This window comes from Malania oleifera, chromosome 1 (genome assembly GCF_029873635.1).
Source record: "Malania oleifera isolate guangnan ecotype guangnan chromosome 1, ASM2987363v1, whole genome shotgun sequence".
NCBI classification, from domain to species: Eukaryota; Viridiplantae; Streptophyta; class Magnoliopsida; order Santalales; family Ximeniaceae; genus Malania; species Malania oleifera.
In genome coordinates this window covers 149,538,333-149,565,967 of record NC_080417.1, presented here as the reverse complement: position 1 = coordinate 149,565,967, position 27,635 = coordinate 149,538,333, and the positions used below count along the sequence as shown (strand labels likewise).

The following is a 27,635-nucleotide window of genomic DNA, read 5'->3' as shown; positions in this document are numbered from 1 at the left end:
CCACTTGAAAAGATGTTGGATTCTAGAACTGTAAGCAGGTACTTTATTGGTTTCCTAGAGAAGTCCAAAGGGTATAGGTTTTACTGTCCTAACCATAGTATGAGAATTGTTGAAACTGGAAATGCCAGATTCTTTGAGAATGGTGAAATTAGTGGGAGTGATGTATCACGTAATGTGGTCGTTAAAGAAATTCGGGTTCCTATACCGATGTCTAGACCTTCAACAGAAATTGTTGTTTATCTAGTTATTGAATAGTATGATAACATAGAACCACAATCTTGTGATCAATCACTCCGTAATGAGAATGTTACTAATGAACCAGTTGCAGAACAATAGCAAGGAATAGCATTAAGGAGATCTCAAAGAGAAAGGAGGTCAGCTATTTCAGATGATTATTTGGTATATCTGCAAGAATCTGATTATGATTTAGGGACAAGTAAAGATTCGGTTACATTTTCACAAGCCATTGAAAGTAATGATTCTACAAAGTGGATCAATGCTATAGTTGATGAGTTGAAATCAATGGAGCAAAATAAAGTTTGGGACGTCGTTGATTTGCTTGAAGGTTTTAAAACAGTCGGGTGTAAGTGGGTTTTTAAGACCAAATACGAATGCAATGACAATATTGAACGATATAAAGCTAGACTTGTTGCAAAAAGTTTCACTCAAAAAGAAGGCGTTGATTACAAAGAGACGTTCTCTCTTGTATCGAAAAAGGACTCTCTTAGGATCATAATGGCTTTGGTGGCTCATTTTGATTTGGTGTTACACCAAATGGATGTGAAAATTGCTTTTCTGAATGAGAATTTAGATGAGGAAGTTTATATGGATCTAACTGAAGGTTTCTCGATTGAAGAAAAGGAGCATATGGTATGCAAATTAAAGAAGTCAATTTATGGATTTAAACAAGCTTCCAGACAATGGTATCTTAAGTTTAATGATACCATCACGACCTTTGGATTTAAGGAAAATACTGTTGATAGGTGTATATATCTAAAGGTCAATGAGAGCAAGTTTATTTTCTTTATTCTGTACGTTGATGATATATTGCTTGCTAGTAATGATCTTGGTTTACTAAATGACACCAAGAGATTTCTTTCTATGAACTTTGAAATTAAAGATATGGGTGAGGCAACTTACGTGATAGGAATTGAAATATTTCATGATAGATCACGTGGATTGTTAGGGTTGTCTTAGAAGGGATATAGCAATAAAGTTCTAAAAAGATTTCATATGGCTGAATGTGCGGCCACTCCTACTCCTATTTGTAAAGGGGACAAGTTTCATGAAAAGGATTGTCCACAAAATGCATTAGAAAAGAAAAGAATGGAAAATATTCCTTATGCATCTGTTGTTGGAAGCTTAATGTATGTGCAGGCCTGTACGAGACCGGATATTAGTTTTGCAGTTGGAATGGTCGGGAGATACCAAAGTAATCCTGGAATGGAGCATTGGAAAGCTGTAAAGAAGGTTTTGAGATGCTTGAAAGGAACAAGACACTGTATGCTCACGTATGGAAGGTCAACTCAGTTGGAGGTGATTGGTTACTCCGACTTAGATTTTGCTGGTTGTGTTGATAGTCGAAAGTCAACTTTTGGTTATTTGTTCCTATTAGATGAAGGAACAATATCATGGAAAAACGCCAAACGAACTATCATAGAAACATCTACTATAGAAGCTGAATTTGTGGCATGCTTTGAGGCCACAATTCATGCTTTGTGGTTATGAAATTTTATCTCGGGACTTGGAATTGTCAAGAGTATTGCTAGGCCACTGAGAATTTATTGTGATAATTCTGCAGCAGTCTTTTTCTCCAAAAACGACAAATATTCTTATGGCGCTAAGCACATGGAGCTCAAATATTTGGCCGTTAAGGAGGAAGTTCGGAAACAAACAATGCTTTTTAAACATATTATGACCGAGTCCATGATAGCAGATCCTTTAACTAAAGGGTTAGCACCAAAGACATTTAAGGAACATGCTGATCACATGGGTCTTTGTTGTAATCCCTAATGTATATTTGTGGATCTTTATGTATTGTTTTATAACATTTATAGAGATATTACTAATGGTGTTTCTGACATTTTTCCTGCTTACCATCAATTACGTAATTATGGAGATGGGTTATTGATAATAGGAATTGTCTTTGACAAAGACATTATGGGGACATTACAGTTACTTCTTTTTATGAATTATAATTAAGTAATTTGCTAGCATTGTAGTACATGGAAGGGAAGATGTCGCTTTATTGATATTTACCACCATGACTTTAGTGAGTTATTTAAATATGATATTATTGTAATCTCACTATAGTATGGATAAGTTAATGTTATGCCCATATTATGGTTATCTTGTTAATCTGAATTAATGTCATTCATGTGGGCCAAGTGGGAGAATGTAAAGATATGTCCCACATGAATGTTGAGATATATGTCCCATATGATAAGGGTAATGAATGGTCAAGTTTATGGATTAACTAAAGAGATTGAATTTTAAAATATTGTGAGATTTAATGATTGGAAGTTGAAGAGTTTTTCTATATGACTACTGTTATGGGGAGTAGCTGAATGGTAATAAAATAATAGAGATATAGGAATTGTCCTCTCTCTACCTATGCTCTCTTTTCATCAACATTTCTCCCATATAATCTGGTGAAGCACAGAAAGAGATTGGGTTAAGCGAGAGAAATGATTTCTACTTGTGTTCGTCCCGATTGATTTACATCATGGCTGATCCCGGTATGTTGGTTTATGGATTTATTTATTTTCCGCATAAAGGTAATACATATGAAGATCATGATAATTAAACATCATATTTCGGCAAATAACAGCAAAATAATAGAATAAATTCTTACATAAGCCAAATCTAGGGCACACAGCAAATGGACAAGGAGCATTTGATTGGATGTATCATTTGCTCATGAACCAAAGGTGAATAAAATCAAATTCTTGTGTTGTATACAGGGTATCATATAGAAAATTGTGTCATACCCCAAAAAAACAAAGCAAACTTAATTTTGGTCTCCCACAATAACCCACATGATTTGACAAAATTAATAGTCTAGATTTTAAATCCTTAAGAATGAAGAATGCAAGAAAACTACAAAGCCTATAGTTATTCGAGAGTGGAGCTTTAGTTTATAACTGGGTGTTTGGTAGACATAACCTGTGCGTATATAACATTCTAAAAAGAGCAGATAATTTTTAAATAAAAGTAATGTTGAGTAGTTTTAAGTGGTTACAAATGTGAGTGGGTAGTTTTTAAGCAATTCTTAATTAAGTTTTATCCTTTAGATTCTGTTCCTTCTCTCTCTTTGATATTACTTTAGGGGAAAAAATAGTAAGGATACAAGGGAGAGACCAAATATCATCCCTTTCTATAGGATTATAGATTATACCATAGAAGATTTCCCTTTGGCCTTCGAAATTATGAATGTCCTCCTATCCACTAGTTACACTCGCAGGGGAAAACTTTGGCAACCAGAGGTGGCTTTTGTGTAGCCAGCTGGGTCCCAAAATAAGCTCAACACCCCATAAAACTAATGAAAAAATAGGGAACAAACCTATGGAGGGGGTTTTGGGATTCTCCAACAGACAATTTAGCCTAGAGTTTTGGCTGAAAGAGAAAATAAATATTGGCAAAAATGTGAGAGGATTTAGTAAACTTACATGCCTCTTCTCTCCGTTTCTTTTTATTCAGTCCCCTTTTCTCCTAGGGATTTCCTGAATCGTTATCTTTTTTCCTCTGGTTCAACCTTTTTAAACTTTTTTTTGCTAGCAGTTTATGGGGGACATGCATCATCCCTTTTGAGGGTGGTTGTACATGCATCTTAGTATGGACCTATGGGATAGTGCTGCGTCCCTAATTTGCTTGGTCGTTACAAGGCATTGGTGGTGAATGGTGAGCATCTCTCTTCTTGGTGACATTTCCTTGCCACATTTGAAGAAGACTGAACCATTCTTGGGAGCATGTCTCTTCTTTGTCTTCTTCGGCTTAGTTGCCAAAGAAGATTTCTATGGCAGAAGGAGACACCAATAACGATGGGCAGTGCGTGGCAATCCCACCACCATACATCATTTCTGACAAGTAGAATGTATGAAAATATATAGCGGAGTTAGTGCCTGCTGTTCTTTTTATTCACACTGAGGCACACAAGTTATTTCTTTGCACAATGGTCATAAATTGTCCAATTTCTAGAATTTAATTTCATTGTTGATATTTTTATTGATATTATCAACTAGACAAAGATGGGAACATTTGATAGGATAAAAATTTCCTGACAATTCCACCAGGCACTGGTCAACTTCATTGCACATTTGCACCTGATGGTACATGGAATGATTTCTTTCGGAAGAAGTCTAATTACTCCATAATAATGTCTCTTTGGAGCTTCTCTCGTTGTATCTGTGCCATTGGGCCTTTTTAGAATATTATGCAAGGAATCAATTTCGTAATATTTGAGACTTTTATGGAGGTAAATTGATCAAATATTCAATTCTTTGAGGTAGACAAGTATGTGCAAACTCACCAGTAAATAAAACAATTCCTGGGAGCATAAGAAATCCTCCCTTTACAACAATAACAAAAAATTACACTAGGAGATATCATAATCTGAAATCCAACTCAATGAAGCAGAGCCAAGCAGTCCTTCTTGAGAAACATGACGGAAACATCCATTAGCCAATGCCCAGAGTGACGCAAGATAAACCACTCTGTTCCAAACCCAATTATTAGCTGTGGCCACCCCTTGGAAAATTCTGGCATTTTTCTCCAACCAAACACACCAAATAGTGCATCGCCACTAGGCTTTCCTATCCTTCCCTTTTCAAAAACCTCTAAAAGTGATGCAGAAAAAAGGCTTCAAAGTTGAGGGACAAATCCAGTCTTCACCATATATATCAAATAATTTATTATAGACTACTCAAGTAAAGGGGCAATGGAGAAACAAGTTTGAGCAAGTCTCCCCACTACTCCAACAAAGGACACAAACATCCGGTGACAGGGCCTTATTAGGCCTTCTTTTCTGAAGCACATCATTAGTATTAATTCTGTCAAGTACCACAGTCCAAATAAAAGATTTTATTTTTGAGGGAGCTTAGCTTTCCAAAGCGAAGTTTACAAATCAAAAGGATCCTCACCAGGCTTGTGAGTCAAATAAGAGAAAAACATTTACAAGAGAAATCCCCAGAAGGATCAAACTCCAGACCCTTTTATGATTTCCGAAATGAACGTTAAAAGAATCAAGCAAACTGGTTAAAAGAACCCACTCATCAATCTCTCTATCATTGAGATTTCTCCCAGAATGGAAATTCAAAGAGAAACTATCCTGTTGCCAAAAAAAAAAAAAATCAGAAATAGGGGTATCATGAGGAATGGAGACTCGAAAAAGATGGGGAAAAGCAATAGCCAACGGCATCTCCCAAATCCAAAGTCCCTCCCAGAAACAAATTCGCTTCCCATTACTCACCCATGTTCTGGGTTTTAGGAAAGAAATAATCATAAATCTGAGATATAAACTTACTGAATTTTCCTTGACCTTTTTGAATCTTCACAGTTTCAGTTTCCTAATGTTCTAGTTGGTGGCAGAAACTATGGCAGAAGGTGGCAACAGTAATGATGGGCAGGAGAAGGATCGGCCTAAGAAAGAGTTGGAAAGGAAGGTTATTATTATGGTTTATTTAATGTGGTAATATAATTGATTGCAGACTCAATCAAAATCTTTTCCAGGTTTCACCTTTGTCAACCCTGGAGTCATCTTTTGAGTCTATCAATGTCAAGAAATTTGATGGTTAGGCTCTAGATTACCTCTTTTTTTTTGCCAGTTATAGAGCCCCTTCCTTTTTCTTGATGTATGTTTAATTTTCCCACTTGTCTTCCAGTTGCATTTGCAGTGGATCCTCTTTATCATCAGACATCTGCACAGTTTGATGAAGGTGGAGCGAAAGGTCTTTTATTGAATAATCTTGGAGTATATGGAGGATGTCGAGTTCTTTTTGATTCCCTAGAAATACCAGGAAAGTGCATATCATGTTCAGTCCAAAATAATTATTCGGATATGGTTGACATATCTTTTGCCAAAGGTACATGAGATTGCTACTGAGATTGATTGAATTTTATTACAACATGTGCTTACAGGTCCAATTAATTTTCCTGCTTTATTTATGTATTTGTTTTCTTTACAGATTCCATTGAGCAGATGTTGATTAACACATCTAGGGATACTGAAATATCTCCAACTCTCAGGGATTTAGTTGGTCAGTTTGATGAAGATAGTCGAAGGCCATCGCATACATATAACGAAGGCCAGAATTATGAGGGAAATGATGATGCAATTGATGATAATGGGGTTGTTTTGGATGGAGATCCATGTGGAAACCATAAGGCATGGACATTTCTACATGATGAGGCGACAAATGTGGTTCATGAGGGATTCAGTTATAAAGATACAAGTGGTCAAAGTCATCATGAGGTATTTCCTAGATGCTACATCACCATGGGCTCATGTCATTTGGATTATAATATTTTTATATTGCAATTTTTTCTCTTATTTGATCAAAATCTTGAGATTATTTAACAAATTCCCTTAGGGGGTAAAATGAGAATGGTGGAGCCCTTGAAGAAGTCTGTTTTATTTGTGTAGGATAATGATCCGTTTGGATCTTATGAACCTGATATTGATAGATTCGAGAAAGTTGCATCATTTTTGTTTCAAGGTTTGGGACTCGTTTCAAAGCAGAATGCATGGGCGGGTCCTGAACATTGGAAGTTTCGGAAGTCTAAGGGTTCGTATTGGGATGGAAAAGATTTTACTTTCTGTTTCCCCTTTTTTGGGGATCAATTAATTTGGCTGTTTAGCGTGATATCTCTTTTGTAGGTTCAGAGGATGTTCCTGATACAGAACAAGAATCAGTCTTTACAACAGAGAGAACAAAGAGAAAAAAACTAGCCAAACTTGACATTGATTTTACAGCAGCTTTGGGCGCTGAAGTGCATGACAACTTTGCTCCCCCAAAAAATTCAAAGTTGCTGTTGCGAAGCACAAATAGGGTGCCTTGTGGTAACAAACTTCCAGAAGATTGCCATTATCAACCAGAGAATCTAGTTAAATTGTTTCTTCTGCCCAATGTTATGGTAAATATAAATTTACCTGTAAAATTTATAAAACTGTTGTTTGGTTGCTGTTTTACAAGGCTACAAGTGTCTAATTTTGTCCTGGCCGTGCCATGCTGAGCTCATCCAGTTGCCAATGCCGTCCACAGTATTGCTTTCCACTTCAGTCTGAAGTAAATGAGCTTTGGGGTGGTTTGGGCTGATCCAAGTTTAATGCCCCATAGCAACACGATATTTTGTCTATACAGAAACATAATATATCATAATATAGCTAGTTGTAGACCTATGCGATGCACAAGTTTTATTTATTTTGTTTTTGTGTTTTTTGTAAATTTATTTTTATAATATCACTATTTATGTGTGTTTCTAACACTTAGTTATAAATAGAACTTTGTTATATTTAATGTATTTGCTTAATATAAATCACATTGTGCCTTGTGTAAATATGACAGCCTCTGTTCAATTTTTTTTGTTTTCGATACATATATTATATATGTAAAATATAAAATAAAGAAACATGAATTGTTTTCTTCTTAATAATATCATTGCTTCATTAAAAAAGAAAAAAGAACAAGGAAACATGGCACACTAAATAAATTGGAGGTTATGAAACTTCACATAAAATACATTGAATATTTAAACTATATGTCAGCCTTTTGAGATTTAGTCATAAAACAACATTTAAACATAAACATTATTTAATACATACTTATTGTAGATAATATTGAAGAACATTTATTATAGCTTTTAGGAGCATCTAATGCACAGTTAAACAAAATTCAATCTAAATAACATTTCATATATATTTAAATACTATTTAATATAAGCAACATTTAAATTTTGATTTGTGGAAACATTTAATTTATATGTGTGTGTTATACTGTATATATGTTTTTATAATTTTGTATGATATAACTGTATGTCACCTATAAGCGCATCAAATGCCAACCGTTACGGTAAAAAAAGTGGTGCACTTTTTGTCTTATGTCAAAATGAATCCACTTGAAACTTTTGTTTGCTATATTGAGCATGAGCTTGTACTAGTCTATCCATGCTCGTGATTGAGTGGACTTGGGCATCCCTGTTTATTTTATCGCCTTCTTTTGGTCACTGTTTCTGTTTATCAAATTTTTTATTGTTAACTGTGGCTGATGACAAAATGTATGTTTTGGTTGTAGTGCCTTGGGAAGAAAAGAAGGAAACATTCAGGTATGGATTTTTTCGTAGTGTGAGATGCTTTAGTTTGTATCCATACAACTTCCAAGAAAATTATTTTAGTGCTTCATTAATGTTAGTATTGGCAAACTATTCAGATTATGAGCAAGCAATGATAATTTGTGTCCAAATAAGTTGCTAGAAAATTATTTTAGTGCTTCATTTATGATAATAGTGGAAAACTATTCTGATTTTGAGCCTTGGTACAGCACAAAATGGTCCTTACTGCTTCTCCGGCTTAAGAGATTTCAGTTATTGATTTCTTTAAGTTTTTTGTCCCCATTTGAGCCAAATTCTCATTTTTAGAAGTAAGAGCTAGATTTGATGCATTTGGCGAAATGCTTTTTTAGCTTTTAAAAATCACCTTTTAAAAGTTGTGGAGCTTTTACAAACTTAAAAATTTGTGGCTTTTTAAAAGCAAAAAAAAAGGCAGTTTTTCTAGGCAAGAATTATTCTGTTTCATCAATATCCTTTTTTTTTTCCCAAATATTAAAAAATTGCCTTTTTATTAAAAGACTGGACAGAGTAGCATTCTTGGCATATTTTAGGTGCATTTGTGTGTTTTTATTTTTTTTTTTGGGGGGTGGGGGGGTGTGGGGGTTTGTCACTGTCCGATCTTCAAAGAGAGTGGAAGGCAGCTCTATTGTAATTTTCTTGGATTTTTCTCTTTGCTTTAAGGAGGACATGTTATACTCCTATCTTTATACCTTGTTTGTTCTCAATTAGTATATATTTTTTTGATAGCAAAAGATATTTATTAAGAAAGAGAATAGAGAGGATTACAACCTAGAAGAGGACAAGATATCCTCAAAGCAGAATAGTTAATGTAATTTTTTCTTATCCAAAATTAAAATACTGTATAAATAATATGTTCCTTTTAGTCATTTCAAACATTTCAGGAGGTTATAACTTTTTTACTGAGCATTCAGGTTTCAGGAATATATATATTTTTGAACAGCTACTTTTTAAATGGGCAGTCAAACAAGTATTACACAACCTTAATCATCTCCTTTTCATCAGCCACATGGGGCCTAACTAAGCCTGCAGCTCATTACCTCAACTTATATGTCATATTTTGATATTATATTTGAACAATGTCTAAACTACATAATAAAGTGGCGCGTCCTTAAATTGTGAAATTAGTGTATTATTCATTTGCATGTAGGGTGTTGTTCGAAAATTAATTATTTTAATTGTTTTTTCGTAAATTATTTTTTTCCCAATTACATTTGATTATTACGTATGTGTATCTTGAGTAATACTAGGTATTATTTCATGCTTTGCAATAAAAATAAATCATTTGGGAGCATGTATTTCCAGCCTTGATTGTTATTAGAAACAAATCAAATTTGTGTAAAATATTTTTTAGATACTCTAATGCTGCATTTGGGAGCATGAATTTCCGGTCTTAGATTTGGATTTGCGTGGATTTGGACAAAATTCAATACAATTTGTATTACATTTTGTCTAAATCCACACAAATCCAAATCTAAGGCCTCTCTCAGACGCAGGGTAAAAGTGATTTTAGATATCTTTTGTTTAATATAATCTTTACTAAGAATGTTTGGTCTTATTTTTTGAAAGACAAGGGCATTTTTTTCAAGAAAATGATTTGCACTATTTGTACTTTTTTATATAGAACATATTTGTTTCTATATGTTTTCAGAAGTTATGAGATTCATGCAACAAAAATTATAAGGAATTAATATTTTCATTCCCTTTGGTGCATTAAGTTAATCTCTGCTGATGAGTTGAGATTCTGTGAGAGCCGCTTATAAAACTGTAAATATTGTATGAAGCATATGGATTATGCTCCTTGATGATATTCTTGCTTTGTTCATTTTCAGGTAATAACTCATGGCAAAGAAGCAATGGTTCTGATGAACCGTTTCCATCCTGGGATAATGGAGGTGTGGCTTGTGGCCAGTATGATGATGATGGATGTGTTCATAGTGATGATCTGGAAGCTTCTGCTGCACTCGTCTCTCCGCCTCGTCAGGTTTGTTTATATTATCTTGTCTTGATAATCTTTTTTTTCCGGGGTACAAGCAGTCAGCATCCTTTAGGCCATTAGGTGTAGTTAGAGCTGTTTTGCAATGTTTAAGTGTAGTGAGTAAATGTACTCTCTCTCTCTTTCTGCAAGAGGAGTCATCTGTAAAATGGAAGTCTCTATCCTTACCAAAAAATGTAGCATATATGATTAATGTTCTTTTGATTATCCATGAAACTTCTTAGCTTTAAACAGTTCATTATTGGGCTTCATTTGTTAAAATTTACCTTGTAGTTTGAATTGATTATCTTTTTTGTTTGGATTAATTTAGGTAAATAAGATTGAAGTTCAGTATGATAAAACTTCTACACAAGTTGATGTACACGCGCTGAAAGAAACTCTTTGGAATCACATTCAAGATTCTATTCACATGCCTGAAATGGTGAGCCTACTTTCTGCACTTGTTTGAGATTTAACCCACATTTTTTTTTTCATTATTTTTCTTTGGTGCTAAGAACTTTAGAGTCAATTTTTTCTTAAGATCTATAGGAATCTGATGTGCTCCTCTTTTATCAAATAATCAAGTTAATGAGCATTATATCATATTTTACACATTGAAAACCTCTTGTGGAGCATACATTTGTTGGTGTAAATACAGACCTGATTTATTTCTTTAATCCAAATTTTAGGAGCCAAAGAAATCCTGAATTTTGAAGGCAATATAATCTTTTATTATTCTGTGTAAAATGAAGTGTGCATTGCAAAAATAAGATGATCTGGATGTTCTTCAATAACATGAATAAAAATTGATTGAGCAGAGGCCCTGCTGAACTGGTTAGGATGCTGGTTTACTATTATAAATTTCAGTAATTCCTAATAAACATGCAGATCTGAAACAATTATAAGAAGTCTATTTTAAGCCATTTCCCCTCATTTATCTTTTTTTTTGGCATTGAGGGCGGGCCTTGGATCAACGGTAAGGTTGCTCCTTTGTGATCGGTTGGTCATGAGTTTTGAGTCCAAGGAAATAGCCTCTCTACATAAAAGTAGGGGTAAGACTCCACTCATTGTGATGATCCTCCCCTTACCCTTGCGAAGCGGGAACCTTATGGCCCGGGGACGCCCTTTATCTTTTTTTGTCATTCTCTGTTAATCTTTGCTCAGAAACTTGATAGTCAAGAAATCAATAACACTAGTAGATTTTGATATCTTAGATCTATTATGCAAGCTAAAAGAGAAATTGAAGAAGACGTGACGCATAGAGTCAAGTAGGTTTGGTAAAATGAAGAAGTGCTTTGAGTGTGTTGTATAATCATAAAATACCCTTAAAATTAAAAGAAAAGTTCTATAGGATGGTAGTAAGACCAACAATGCTATATGGATCAAAATGTTGGGCAAATAAGAGACAACATACTAAGGAGTAAAAGTTGCTGAGATGAGACTGCTAAGGTGGATGAGTGGTATAACATTAAGAGATAAATTAAGGAAAAATATATTCGTAGCAAGTTAGGCATAGCTCCCATAGAAGATAACAGAGGGATGATTTAAATGGGTTAGACATTTGCAACGTAGACCAAATAGTGTGCCAATGAAGAGTGAGCTAGTTATTGTGATGGGCAGTAGAAGGGATAGGAGTAGGGGTAGACCTAAAATTACTTGAAATGAGGTAGTGAATAAGGATTTAATAGCTCTGACTTTGTTGGAGGAAATTGTCCATGATCGCGTAAATTGGCAAAAAGTGATTCATATAGCTTACCCCACCTAGTGAGGCTTAAGGCTTGGTTTGTTGTTGTTGTTGTTGTATACCCTTGGCATTTCACATTTTAGATCATGGTCCACAATCCTATTCTTATTCCATGAACCAGAATATTTCCACTTCTGACTAACATTGACATGGAACTTAAGATCATTTTGCTGGTGAAGAAGTAGAAACTGAATGGACAGGAGTCACAGGACTAAGTGAAAGACAAGTTCTTAAATGTTTAATGCATTTTCACAACATAAACGAGTGAGTTCCTAATTTATTGCGACATAAGATGTTCAATTCATGATTTGTTATTTCTTTTTTGTTAAATCCATGCTACAGATTTCATTAGTATATTTCGGAATTAAATTACTCATTGCTAACCATTCAAGACCCAGCCCAAGTCTTGAGGCACCTTTGTATGAATAGCATATGATTTCCTGCATTATCTAGTGCATATGAAACATAGAATGAAGATTTTATCTTCAAAACTGCCAATTTCATTTACTTTAGATGGAGTTAGAAACTGCTGGAACTATAGTCAGAAATTACTGTTGTCATAAATGTCATAAACTTAAAATGGTCAGGTTTAAAAGTGGTTCAGTTTTTGGACAATTAATAAGCTTTGTTGTTCTCAGGTTTTCACATGAATGGAGTCTAAACACCTAGATGGCTGTTCTAACCATTTTGCTTCAAGCATTAAACATTTTTATTGATTCGGCGATGGTTTTCGGGGTTGGCTTGTTGAAAATTATTAACGCACCTCAGTTTCTTTCTTAACAGAGTTTTGAAAGGGATTGATGTTGCTTACTGAAACTTTCATGACCATTTTAGAGTTTAATTCCATTCTTATATACCTTTTCAGCCTTATTTAAATTTTAATTTTTTTAAACATAATATTTGGAGGCAGTATAAATTATTTCAGTTTTATTGTTTTGATTGCATCCAGAATACCCTGTACTGAATAATTGCATTTATGGATTTAACACTGCTTTTACACACCATGGTTTGAGTCATATAATTCTTAAAATGGGATTTGAGTCATCTGAGATGATTCCAAATGTTGTTAGACATCATGATTCGAGCCATATAATTGCATTTATGGATTTTACGCTTCTTGTATTTGTATGTTACTTTATTCTGTGATTAGGAAGGGCAGAGGTATACTGCGCGGCTAATTGCAAAAAATGAATTTATTTTGGATTTCTTATCTTCAGGTGTGCAAAGAAACAATATCTTTCAAACATGTTTTGGCCAGATTCCCTGGTTTCTGCCAAGCTGCGGCGCTGGAGGATATTTCCCCCCATCTGTGTTTCATCTGCCTTCTGCATTTAGCCAACGAGCATGGCCTGAGCATTAGTGATTGTGCCAGCTTGGATGATCTTAGCATACGAGTCCCCTCTGTGTGCTGAAACATGGTGGAGTTATTTGGGCGATGACATAGTGATGATTTTGTTCATTTTAAAGAAAGAAGTGGGACAGGAAATGTAGAGTTTTTCTAATACCAAGCTTTTGGGGCCTTGGAGGCAAAGCAAAAGGGGAATGCAAGCCCAGTAGGCCAACCTAGTTCCGCTTTGTGTAAATTTGTATGAAATAGTGTAAATGGTGCGTGAAAAGAAAATTGGCTAAGTTGCTGGGTTTTTGGTTCAGCATATCTGGTTTACATATATCTGCAGCTTGATGCACATTTCGTGCAAATAAGCCAGTCTACTAGTTCTGTAATTGTTTGATTGTAAAGGAGTGTAATATTATTGTAAATCATTGATCTTAAAACATCATGCAGTGAAGCGATATGGAATAAAAAAAATTCATTCATGTAAATTTGTTATGCATATAAATTAATTAATTAACTATATTTATTTACTTATTTATTTATTTATGAATCAGGGAAAGAGATGGATCCCCATCCCCATTTCAAGTCTTTAGTTTATTTTGCTTTATTTTATTTATTTGACATTGTCAAACGTCGTTAAAGAAAAACTCGTCGTGGTTGGGAGTTGGTGGTACAGAGGAGCAGGGGTAATATTTGTTGTGTGGTGCAGGGGATGGTGATGGATGCCATCACTGTCCCATAAAGCATTAGAAAATAAAGTAGAGAAAGATGTTGAGAGAGAGAGAGAGCAGGGTGTTGTTATTTTTGTGTATATAATCTACTAGGAATTTGTAGAAGGTAAGCATGTGAAAAGGAATAAAGGGGAAGACACTTCGATTACAATGGTGATTAACTTACTATTATCCATTGAGATTATCTGTCTTCCACTCCATGCCAGGAGAGAGAGAGAGAGAGAGAGAGAGAGAGAGAGAGAGAGAGAGAGAGAGAGAGAGAGAGAGAGAGAGATTATCTCAACTGTTTTTGTTTTTGGTTTTTTTTATAGAAAAAAAATTGTGAATCTCTAATCTGAGAGATGTGAAATACAAAAGGGATTTGAAGATCATAGGGCCTTTTTGACTGAAAACCATTCATTTGAATAAGAATGTAGTAGCCGAGCAGGTTTTGGGTCCAAATCCTTTGTCATCTAACTTTTCAACCAAGGATAAAAAGGCGGTACCCTGTGGGCCCTTCTAAAAAAAAAAAAAAAAAAACAGAAAGACAATTACATATTATCTTTAATTTTAGGGTAAAGTATAGATATTACTTATAAAAACACAAACTAAAATTTGATAGTTTTAGGTGACAAATCAAAATCTCAAAATTACCCTTATGTTTAATTCAAAAAAAAAAAAAAAGAAATTTCGTTACCAACTCTTAGAATGCGCAAATCTTTCATCTTTCTTGTTTTGTCAATAACCTCCTAACTTTCACACTTCTTCAGTTGAATCAGACGGTTATGGTGTAAGATATTTAAAAGTCTCACATTAGGATCTCAAGTGTCCTATCTTTAAGGGAAAAGTTAAAAAATTTTATATATATATAAGTGAAACTTCTTTGTATTAGGACTTTTGTTTTGCATCATCATAATATTTTTTACTTTTATATTGCAGCTCCCAAAGAATTGATTAGGGAAATACTAGCAAGAAATAGATGATATACAATTTGTTTAGTTTGACTCTATTTCACAGTCCTTCTCTTTCTTAGGACTTTTGTTTTGCATCATCATAATGTTTGTTTCACTTTTGTTTTGCTACGTTCAAAGAACTTATTAGGGAAACCCTAGCAAAGGACACATGATGAAGAATTTTTCTGATTTGACTCTATTTCACAGTTGGATGATATATTTATGTTTTTTCCAGTAAGACTAACTCCTTTCAATTTCGAATTTTATGAGTGGCTATTGAGTTTTTCCATTGTAACAATAAATGTCTCGTTGACGAGACATGTGTTCCCGTCGACGATCCCAACAAGCCACTTCATGGTCGAAGCGTTCGTCGACGAGGACCTGGTGTGACCCCCCCTTTATAATTTCCTTTTCTCCCTATTTTATTATTTAAATACCATATTTCTTTGGGTCCCTACACCTTGTCCTCGACCACGAGATGTGTTCATATTCATTTTAGGGAAAGTGGTTGAATCAGTTGGACGAGTTTGGTGATATTTTGTCAAAAGTTCGTTATTTTGTTTTGCAACAAGAAGACATGATATGAGTTAAGAATATTTACTAAATTTCCTCTTTTTATATTGTTGCTATAGGAGCATATTAGTGGGACGGAAAATAGTAAATATTTTTTCAAGCATTTATCAGTAATATTTTCACCACATAATTTTAGTTTCAAGCTAATTTTATACAGAGCTGAGTTATATTCACTGTCTGTTTTAAAATCTTCCAACTACAGGTGCAACCAATTATATTGAGCTTTTGGTAAAATTTGATTGTAACGACCCCGACCCGCCACGTGGGCCCGGAGTGTTACTTTAGTGACATCAGTGTGCTTAATACCTTATTCATCAAATATAAAACACACATACACAGCAGAAATAAAATATAAAATCCTCAAATTACATTACCAGAGTTCTAACTATCTTTATACATAAATATATCCATTTTCACATAATTACATCCCATAAAACTAAACAAAAATAAAATCTCTATCTACACACTACCTACATAAATTTACACCTCTAGCCCGGCTCCTCTAACCCGCTAGACCTGATCTCTAGGATTTCCTGAAAAGACAATTTGTAAAGTAGTGGTGAGGCACAACTCAATAAAGGAAAGACTAAGTTAATATTAGTGTGTGACCCGTATGTATTTATTGTACAGAAAATAACTAGTTCACTAAGCAGATAATCACATTTATGAAAACATTCTTATTTTACACTCACACACACAATTAGCCGACGATAGGGAAGATTACCTGCCCATACAAGTAGCTTCCCTCTACTCTAGTACCATTACTGCTACCAGGACACTCACATTTCTCAGTAAGCCCTCGAAGTTATCATATTAATTAACTGTATTCACATAAATTAATAGATATGCATATAAGATACTCCCTGTGACAAACACGCTATTTACATCCCCATGGCACGGGTTGTGCAACCCGAAGGCTGGATTAAGCCTGGGTGATCAGCCCAAACAAAGTAAAAAACAACATCCTCTACAAACATATTTGAAGGCATCTACAACAAAGCTGCAGGTCCGACGCCCTTACTTCAACCTCAAGCAGACAGTCGGCTGGACCCCTTACACTTCTATCCAGACAGTGTGGGGGCACATGGTCTAACTAGCAACGGTACGGTGCTCACAATACACTGGTCCCCAGGGTTCCTAAAGTATATCATGTAATTTAAATAATAGAAATCACCATTTAAAATATTAATTCATATATATTTCCATTTATTCCAAACACCTGGCCCCCAACCACAAAATATAACTCGACATACAGCTATCAATTAAAATACGGCCCTCGGCCATCAAATAATAATCCTGGCCCTTGGCCAATCAAATAACACTCGACCATTAGCCATTAATTCAAACACCTGCATTTCATAAACAATTTCAGTATTTTCACGAGCATTTCCAGTATTTCTCAACAACTCCAGTCAAAATCTCAAATCCAGATATACAATAATCCATACAAATTAAGTCATTTGCCACACAATTTTCCACATTTTAACATATCCATATAAATAAACAAATTTTTCACCGTTCATTTTATTCAAAAATACCATACCATATATCTTAAGTTTGTAAAATCAATTTCGAATGGATGGTGTAACATCCTCAAAATTCTTACCATTTATATATATATATATATATATATATATATATATATATATATATGTATGTATATCTACATCCATACCTAAGCAGTGGAAACACAAATCATACAACCATACACATATACGCTATACAATACTAGAAACCAATATATACAGACCATAGCCATACAAAATACTCCTCTAGCATCATCTACTCAAAAATATACACAATTCTGTCAAAAACTCACCCTATAACTAAGGTAATCAAACTACTCTCTATCCGCGAGCCAGATCTGCTCGCTTAACTGTCTCACCTGAAAAATGATAATATAATGGGGCGAGACAATGTTCAGTAAGTGGAAATATGCAATTACTAGTGTGTGGCAACCGAGTCATAAAATTATAATAATAATATTTAAAACTGCATGATTTGACAATCTATAAAACACATGTATAAAAACTTAAAACATTTGTATCATCTGAGCTTTCTACCATTTATACTACTATAACATACTATATACAATAAAAACTATAAATCTGTATACTTATGTATATAATTGTGTTCTTTCCCCGGGACTCTGTATGTCATGATTTGACCCCTTATGACAGGATTGTGAGGCCCGTAGGCGGGACTTAACCTGGTCGGCCCTCCAGGTAAGTCATTATACTTTATACTACCTTAGCTCAGCCAAACTGCATCCACTCCTAAGCACGGGACTGGCTGCTACCTCGTCTAACCGGCCCCCTCTACCCAGTGTACTGGGGAGCTGCATTCTCTCTGAGCACGGTTAGACGGTACCCACACACTATCTGAGATATGTGGTTGCTGTAACGACCTGCTTAATTAAATGGGGTTTTTTTTTTTTTTTTTAACACTAATATTCTACATGCTCTGATACCATACTGAGGAAAACCCATTCATAGACCTAAGCAGCAAGAAGCTGAAATCATACAAACATAACCATAACCATTATATACAATACCAGAATTCTGAAATGTTTTCCAATATATACAAATATAACTGTATTCCCAAAATATCCTCAACTGGTGAGGGCTATACAAAAACGCTCCCAAAATGATACTCATTCTCTGATAGGGCACTACAGACGCCCCTCTATTTGCGAGCCTGATCTGCTCGCCTACCTGGATCACCTGAAAAATATTTCAACACTGGGGTGAGCCAACGCTCAGTAAGAAGAAATATATTATTACTAGTGTGTGTCAAATGAACTACTATATATCATGAAATCTGTTTTCATATAAACATGAATAACTAAATACGAAAGTACCGTACAAATAATAAAATACACCACCCCTTTTCCCTGTTGCTTCACATAACAGTATTATGGTTATAATTCAAAGTACTTCTAGTGTACATAAATATGGTCCTTGTTTCTGTAAATCCGTAAGTAAGTAATAGTAACTAAAACTGTTCCCTGTGGCTATCTGTGTGTCATGACTTGACCCCCCCATGACAGGGTTGTGCGGCTCGTAGGCTGGATTTACCCTGGTTGGCCAACCAGGAATAAATCACTGAACTCTGTCAGTCAACCTGCCCACCTCAACCCATATCTGGATGGGGAGCCTAACCTCTTCAAGGGCCTAGGTGGTCGACCTTACCACGTACTATCTGAATAGGTGGTTGCACTGAATAAGTAACATAGTATCTGTAGCAACGGTACCGTACTCTATAGTTGCAAGTCCAACAGGGTCTGATATCATATAATATTTTTCTATACATATCTATCTGATTTACCATGATTCTGAAGTATTCGTAATAAGCATGCTGCTACATAACCGTTCTGTAATTCATATATTGTAATGCTGAAAACGGAATAATCATAACACTAAAACTGCATAATTATAATACTGATATTCGTGTGATCATGGTATTGAGATCCGTATAATCATGGTACTAAAATCCATAAAATCATGGTACTGAAATTCGCATAATCATAATACTGAAATTCGTAAAATCATGAAACTAGCATTCGTAAAACATATACCTGTACCCTATTCATATTCACAAGCCACACCATACATAAATACATAATTTTCATAATTAAATAAGCTGCATAGTATTTTAAGAAATACCTAGCATAGCATATTTCCCTTACCTTAACTTTGGAAAGCCCCTAGGAAAAATAGCCAAACACCTGCAGGGCCTCCTACAAAACACCATGAAATCAACATATGTCAGAACAAAATATCAGCATTTTTCCGTCTATATCATTTCCTATAACTGCCAAAAAGTAAAAAACTAGCTAAAAGACCTTACCCTGAATTAAGGATGAATTCTAACTTCGTTTTCCTGACGATCTGCTCTGGTAGTCTTGTAGAGAACTCCACCAGGAGCGTCGTGGTAGTTTCGAATCGTCGATCCGGCGACTGGTGGGGCTGGAAACGAAGAGAGAAGGGAGAGAGAGTCGTAGGAGAGAGAGAGAGAGAGGAGAGAGAGAGAGCGGCGAGAGAAATGAGAAATATCCTGGTTTTCCTCCTTATATACTGCCAGATTCGTTGACGAGACACATCACCTCGTTGACGAGTCTTTCATAAAATTTGTTGACGAAGCCTTGTATTCGTCGACGAAATTCAGAGCAGCCGGAAACCTTTCTCGGTATTTTCTTGTCGACGAAACCCTGTGTTCGTCGACGAAATTCTGAAGACCTTCGTCGACGAGACCCTGTGTTCGTCGACGAAGCTGGGCAATTTCCTGAAATTTTAATTATTTAATATTATCTCTAAAATGTAATGTCATCGAAGAAGTCTACGGCCTCCTTCTATTTCTGTATCTATTTTCTCTCCCTCTTGTTATTAAAATGCTATTATTCTTTGGGTCACTACAGTTATACTCTAACTGTATATAGCAACGGTACCGTATCCTGTAAACTGTATCTGTCTGTAATATCTCCACAGGGATATGATACCATATAAGTACATCTATATATATATACACACCTTTGCTGTTTTCATTATGTTTCCAAAATAACCATAACGCTATAATTCTGTACTGTAAATACTAAAAAAATTGAATAACTATTGCATCACGATGCTATAACTGAAACGCCCCGAACCCTTAAACCCAGGCTTGGCGCGTTATACCTGATCATATCTCTGATAAATCATGATCCATAACATACGCAGCGGAAAATATAAACAAAATCTCCATATAACATAATACCAGAGTTTACTAATTCTAACTATAATCCATAATAAATTGTCAATCACCTGAATTTCCATAAATCTACATAACTCCAAAAATAATTTAGTATTTTCACAATCATTCCTTATTCAATAGCCTCAAAACATAAAGATATAAAACTTAAATATTTACTTTCTACAAAAACATCATTAAAATGTTTATACCCTTTTTTCCTATATCTCTCAATAATGCTATTAAAACCTCAAGCTCTCTAAGCTTGATCTCGAAAAAATCCTGAAAAACAATAATATATTTATATTCGAGTGAGACACATCTCAGTAAGGGAAGAAACCATATATTTAAACAGTGTGTGGTCAACATGAGTTTATAGATAACATAATATTTAACATTTGAAAATCCTTAACATAAATTCTGAAATCATTCCCTGATCCTAATCAAACACATGCAAATGTTTAACCCACAAGATTACCCAAGGATAGGGGTGATTACCCGCCCATACAAGTAGCACCTCTCTGCTCTGATATTTAGGCAACCCAAAGGTCGCAACTAAAGCATACCAGGGCACTCACCTTACTCAGTAAGCCCTCAAGTGATAAATTAATCTCGTACTCACACTGTTCATACAAAAGTTTACCCGAAAAGGCCCTAAGGATAGGGAAATCTACCCGCCCATACAAGTAGGTTCCCTCTGCCCTAGTACGTTATGCGACTACTGCCACATCTGTAGCTACCAGTGCACTCGCCTTACTTAGCAAGCCCTCAGGCGAAAGGTACGCCTCGCCCAATCGTAACATATTCTACGTACATACATACTTCTAATATCATAATACATCATTCTTTTCTGTCATTATACATTCATGCACATTCATTCATGTTCATAACTTAATTTTGCATTTCGTTTCACTTTAAGTGACTCTTTCCCATTTACATCATTTACCTTTCTCATTTCATTTCATTGTCATTTCATTGCATAACATTTCATTTCATTACTTCGTACTACAGCTGGTCTTTAGCTATCATCAGTTAGTCTACGTAGAAACGTGCTAGATCTGCTAACACAGCTCCTTTTAACTGTCATAAGTTAGTCTACACAGAAGTGTGCTAGATCTGCTAACATGGTTGTCTTTCAGCTTTCTTACATTTACATGGTTGCATTTAACATACACAGGCAACATTGTCCATATCATATTTTATTTTCATTGCTTTACTTACTTAGCCTGTATCTCATACATTTAACATATATTTGCACAGATTCTCATGCCACACAATTTAGCAATAAAATTCATACACTGCCTGTAAAATAAGCCAACCAACATTTAATGTTTATATACTGAAAATACCTTTCATTTCTTACTTAATTATCTTGAAAATATTTCCCACTTTCATCAGTTCATTTCCGCATATACATATCTAATAAACAGTCCTAAACTCGAAAAAAATATAATTTAAACAGTTGTCATTTTACCCATACTGAAACATATACACGTACATATAACACACTTTATTTTTCTATTAAATTCATAAAACTTCTGATTTAATATATATTTTTTCCCTTATCTGGTTTCTTGAATTACGCCAACAGGGACTCCGAAAAATACCTGCGGTGCTCACCCGGATCCTGAAATTAAATTCCTAGTTCCAATAAATTATTCTTGAATAAAATATTAATTTAATACTTCCTAGGGCCATAATTCCTAAATAAATAATAATACCCTTAAATTTAGCCAAATTGTCAAATTTCCTAAATCCCACTCTTGCTTTGAAGTAGGATTTAGAAAATCTCAATTGAAAAATTACCTACGTCAAAATGACGATAACGACGGCTAGGACCCCGTGGTGGTGTCCATTTGTCGATTTAACCACATATTAATGGCGAAATTGAGAAAATGGAGAAAAATTACCTTTCCTTAGGAGCAGTGCCTAAGTCGTTCCCATGAAAAATCTGCTCCAGTAGAAATGTCGGCAGTAGAGCCAGGATTCGAACGGCACCTTTCGTTTTCCGATCCGTTGCAAACTCACCGAGTAATTGAAAGAGAGAGAGGCACGGGGGTGCGGGGGCGCTAATTCTTCTTCTTCTTCTTTCTTCTTTCTTCTCTTCTTATCTCTTCTGTCAGTTACTTCATATATATATATATATATATATATATATATATATATATATATATATAAATCTTATCTTATACTTATTATTGTATATATATATATATATGTATATATATATATTTAAATATTATATTAACGTACTATATAAGTATATATATATTTCCCTTATTTCAATTAGTTTTTTTTTTAAAAATTCAATGTAAAAATATTTAATTTAATAACTAATTATTTAATTCATCTTAATTTAATTTAATTTCTTTAATTATTATTATTATCATTATTATTTTTCTCACTCAATTTCTTTTATTTATTTATCTGTTACTTTATTTATTTATATTTATTTATTATTTTAATCCTTTTAAATTTTTGAGTCTTTACAATAACTGTATAATCTGTCTTTATAACTGTGTGTTATGGTATTCAGGAAAACATAGCATTCTATAAAAATTATGATATACTGAACTAAATAAAATTTATATAAATCTATCTGTTAATCATCTGTGAATAACTATATAGACATGCTATATAACATGATATGCTGAAGTACTGTATAAATTTTATATCAGATAAATATCTACTCAGGCCACATAACATTAAAATATTCATTCTGTAAAAACTGCATAATAACTGGTATATATGTATCTATGAAAACTTTGTTAATATTTTTAAAACCCTAGCATAGTATATTTCCCTTACCTTAACTTTGAAAAGCCCTTATAAAATTCTGGCTTTATACACGCAAGGTTCCCAGCTCAACATCCTAAAAACATAATCCCTCAGAACAGAACATCAGTATTTTCTTACTTACAATATTTTTCATAACTAAGGGAAAGACAAATATTGAATAAAATGTTTTATCCTGAAATTGTGACGAAATTCAACCCAACTTTTCCAACGATCAGCTTCGGTAGACTTGTAAAGAACTTTACTAGGAGCATCGTGGTAGCCTCAGATCTTCGATCCGGCAAGAAATAGGCCCGCAAACGAAGAGAGAAGTGAGAGAGGGACATAGAGGGAGAGAGGAGAGAGAGAGAGGAGTGTTGAAAATGGATAAAATCTGGGTTTTCCACTATTTATACTGCGGCCTTCGTCGACGAGACACGTCATCTCGTCTACGAATCTTTCAGTAATTTCGTCGACAAACCTTATTCCCTCGTCAACGAAATTCAAGCTGTCCCAAAACCTCTCTCGGTATTTTCTCGTCGACGAGACGTTGCTTCGTCAACGAATTTCCTTATGCAATCGTTGACGAACCCCTGTATTCGTCGACGAGTCCTGACAATTCCTTAAAATTATTATTATTATTATTATTTCCAAAATGCGATGTTGTCGACGAAGTTTACGGCCTCCTTCTGTTCATGTTTCCATTTTCTTTCCCTCTTTATTATTAAAATACTGCTATTCTTCGGGTCACTATAATTGGTTTTCAAAATAGCCTTTAAATTCTCAAATGAATAAACAAATAATTAAATAAATGAACAAATATTTATATTTACGTAAACATAACAATTTAATTGATTCAAATTTTATAAAATTGCTTAATTAACTTAATTTCCTTTCCTGATTCTTGAAAAAGCCCGATAACACCCCAGCCTACGCCCCAGGTGTTCAAAAACCCCTGAACCATGAAATTCAAATTTTACCATATTATTCGTCATAATTTCTAGAGTAACTTTCCCTAAAATTTTCCTAAGTTTTGAATACCCTAAATAGCCTAATAAAAGCCTAAATTATTAAATTTACTCCCGATTTAGGATTGGTACCCCGGAACTCTAATTCAAAAACTCGCTCTGTCTAGATTGTAGAGAATCTCCTCATGAGTCTCCTGACAATTTTCTTTCGTTAATGGGGCTTATAGTTTAAGAGAAATTGAGGTAAGTTTGAGATTTGACCTTACCCATGAGATATGCCTACGCCGCTCTCACGATAGATCCGCTCCAGTAGAAATGTCGGTGGCGGCGAGCAGAGCCCAATGGCATTTTCAAATTTTTAATCGGCCAAATAACGGAGACGAGATGAAGGAGAGTGGGAGAGAGAGAATGAGGAGACGAACACAGACTTCTATGCACACAAAATGAAAAAGAAAGAAAGAAAGAAAAGCTTCCTGAAGGATCCTTTGATCATTCAAGATAAGTTAACACACACACACACACACACACACATATATATATATATATATATAAAATATTTTATTATCATATTATATTATTAATTATTTTATTTAATTAATAATAATTAATTTATTTATTATTTTTAAAAAATTTTAATTTTAATTTTAATTTTAATTTTTTTTAATAATAAATAATCATTTCCTTTGATGTAAGTGGAACAAATTCAATTTTGCTTATGTTCAACATGTGAATAGATTAACAATAATAAGGCAATTTAGAAAATATAATGTAAAAACTGAAATAAAACTGAGATAATGAAATAATTTTTTATTTTATTTTATACTGTAACATTTATAATGCTCTGATACCAAACTGAATTAAACACAACCATCAACCTAAGTAGCGAGAAGCGGAAATCAAATAAACATAACCATATATAATTATATACAATACCAGAGTGCAAAAAGGTTCCTCAAAATATACATATAAGACTGTTTCCCAAAATACCCTCAACTAGCTAGAGTTATACAAAAAAACTCCCAAAAAATACTCACTCTACTGTCAGGACAATATTGAAGCCCCTTTATCTACGAGCCTGATCTACTCACCTACCTAGATCACCTGAAAAATGTTAAAGTAATAGGATGAGCCAACACTCAGTAAGACGAAATATGCTATTACTAGTATGTGACAAATGAGTTACAATACTGTGAAAATCTATTACTATATAATCATGTATCACTGAATTTGTAAATACAATACCAGTAATATCAACCATTACCTTTATCCTCTTGCTTAACATATCTATATTTTAGGTTTCTACTCAAAATACTTCTAATATATATAAGTATATTTTCTGTCTCTGTAAATCTGTATATACATAATAATAACTGAAAACTTCCTTGTGAATAATTGTGTGTCATGATTTAACCCCTCATGACAGGGTTGTGTGGCCCGTAGGAGGGATCTACCCTGGCTGGCTGACCAGGATAAACCACTATACTCCATCAGTCTGATCAGCCCTCCTCAACCCATATCTGATGGGGAGCTTATCCACTCGTGGGTGCTATACGGTCGACTGTTAATCCACGTATTATCTGAATAGGTGGTTGCACTCTATATACTGTATGTAGAAACGATACCGTGCTCTGTAATCTGTAATAGTCCATCAGGGTCAGATACTATATAATACATTTCTATATACAACTATCTGTTTTACCATGATTCTGTAATAACTGTATAAACCATGACGTTGTGATAAACTGTATCTGTATTAACTGTATTTCAGAAATAAACTGTAAAACTGTATGTCATGGTACTGTAAATTGTATCTATATCAACTATATAATCATGGTATTCTGTAATTACTATAAAATATATTCACTGTCTATATAATCTATAAAACATAGTTTTGAAGAATACTGTAAAGCATGTCTCTGTACTATATCTATATTCTCAAGCCACATAGTAATTTAAAACATATTATTCATAATTGATAAACTGTATAAAGTTCTGCTATGAATATTAATCTGGTAAAAATATACATTGATAAACTGTATAAAGTTCTATTGTGAATATTAATCTGGTAAAAATATACAATTCATACTGAAAATCATTTTAAAACTGTCTAACATAGTATATTTTCCTTACTTGACTATTAAAAGCCCTTATCGTATACCGGTCAGAATATCAATATTTTTTTGCCTACATCATTTCCTACAACTGCCAGAAGGCCAAAAATTAATTGAAAGGCCTTACCCTGATTCTGGGAAGAAATTCGACTCGATCCCACCGATAATCTGCCTTAGCAGACTTGAAGAGAACTCCACCAGGAGCATCGTGGTGGCCTCAGATCGTCGATCCGGTGACTGACAGGGCCGAAATCAAAGAGAGAAGAGGGAAAGACCGTAGAGGAGAGAGAAGAGAGGTTTTGGTGAATTTCCTGCGCAGAAAAATGAGTTTGACACTATTTATATTGTGGCCTTTGTCAACGAGCCACGTCACCTTGTCGACGAGTCCTGTAGAAAGTTCGTCGACGAACTTGCACCCTCGTCGACGAATTTCAGACTTCCAAAAGTCCACTCTCAGTAACTTCTCATCAACGAAACTTGTCTTCGTTGACGAGACCCTATGTTATCCTCGTCGACGAATGCCCTGTATTCGTCTATAAGGCCATCAGAAAATTCTTGAATTATTATACCCCAAAGTGCAACGTCCGCATTTGTCGACGAAGTCGGCTTCCTCCTTCTGTTACTGTTTCTATTTCCCTTCATTATTTAAATACCATTATTCTTCGGGTCGTTACATATAATCTCTTCAGGAGGACTATCTTACTATCTCTTTTTGGAGATTGAAAGCAGTATCAATACACATCAATAAAACTTGTCATCAAGGCAGTATTAATAATACTTCTCTTGTATAGCATTATCATACCCTGTTATTGTATTTTAAAATAATAAATTATTTATAAAATAAAAATAATATTATTATGTTTTAATTATTTTAATATATTGATTAATATTCAAACACTATATTTTTTTAATTATTTCAATTAAATTGATTATTTAATTATTTAATTTTAAAATTTATAATTATTAAAATTTTAGAACCAAAATTAATTAGGACAAAAAATACTAACCTCTCTTGAAGTTTGGCAAAAAGATTCTAACCTTTCTTGAGATTTCAAAAACTTCACGAACCTTCTTGAGGTTTGTGAAAAGGAGAAAAATCTTTCCTTATAATTTGTAAAAAGATAAATATTTTGAGGAGTATAAGGGTTATATTGAGTTGAGTGTGGAACTCACCAAAAAAAAATTCATCAAAAATATGTACAATATTTGGAGTAGCAGGATTCTAAGAGCTACACCTACTCAATAGTAGGTCTTGAGTCCAAATAAATAATATTTGGGGGGTTAATTCAACTTCATTTAATTTAAATTTTTTACTTTGAAGCTAATTTAAATAAACAAGATTAGACTCCTAAATTTCTATCAATATCTTCTAAAAACTCATAAAATATTTTAAAGCATTAAGTTGATTTATAAAAGTCTTATTTTGAG

At 34.1% G+C, this 27,635-nt stretch overlaps 1 protein-coding gene across 2 annotated transcripts in view; it reads left to right on the top strand.

Annotated features, from left to right (window-relative positions):
* LOC131164407 (condensin complex subunit 2-like) overlaps positions 1–13,875 on the top strand; it is a 34,105-nt gene extending 20,230 nt beyond the window's left edge. For both annotated transcript variants that reach the window (XM_058121572.1, XM_058121562.1), the window contains exons 4-13: positions 5,587–5,660; positions 5,728–5,788; positions 5,880–6,080; positions 6,183–6,469; positions 6,641–6,782; positions 6,875–7,131; positions 8,289–8,319; positions 10,173–10,324; positions 10,647–10,757; positions 13,277–13,875. In XM_058121572.1, coding sequence (XP_057977555.1) covers positions 5,587–5,660; positions 5,728–5,788; positions 5,880–6,080; positions 6,183–6,469; positions 6,641–6,782; positions 6,875–7,131; positions 8,289–8,319; positions 10,173–10,324; positions 10,647–10,757; positions 13,277–13,471 — 1,511 coding nt within the window. In that variant the 3' untranslated portion in view covers positions 13,472–13,875. The remainder of the gene's footprint in view (positions 1–5,586; positions 5,661–5,727; positions 5,789–5,879; positions 6,081–6,182; positions 6,470–6,640; positions 6,783–6,874; positions 7,132–8,288; positions 8,320–10,172; positions 10,325–10,646; positions 10,758–13,276) is intronic.
* Positions 13,876–27,635: the final 13,760 nt, after the last annotated feature.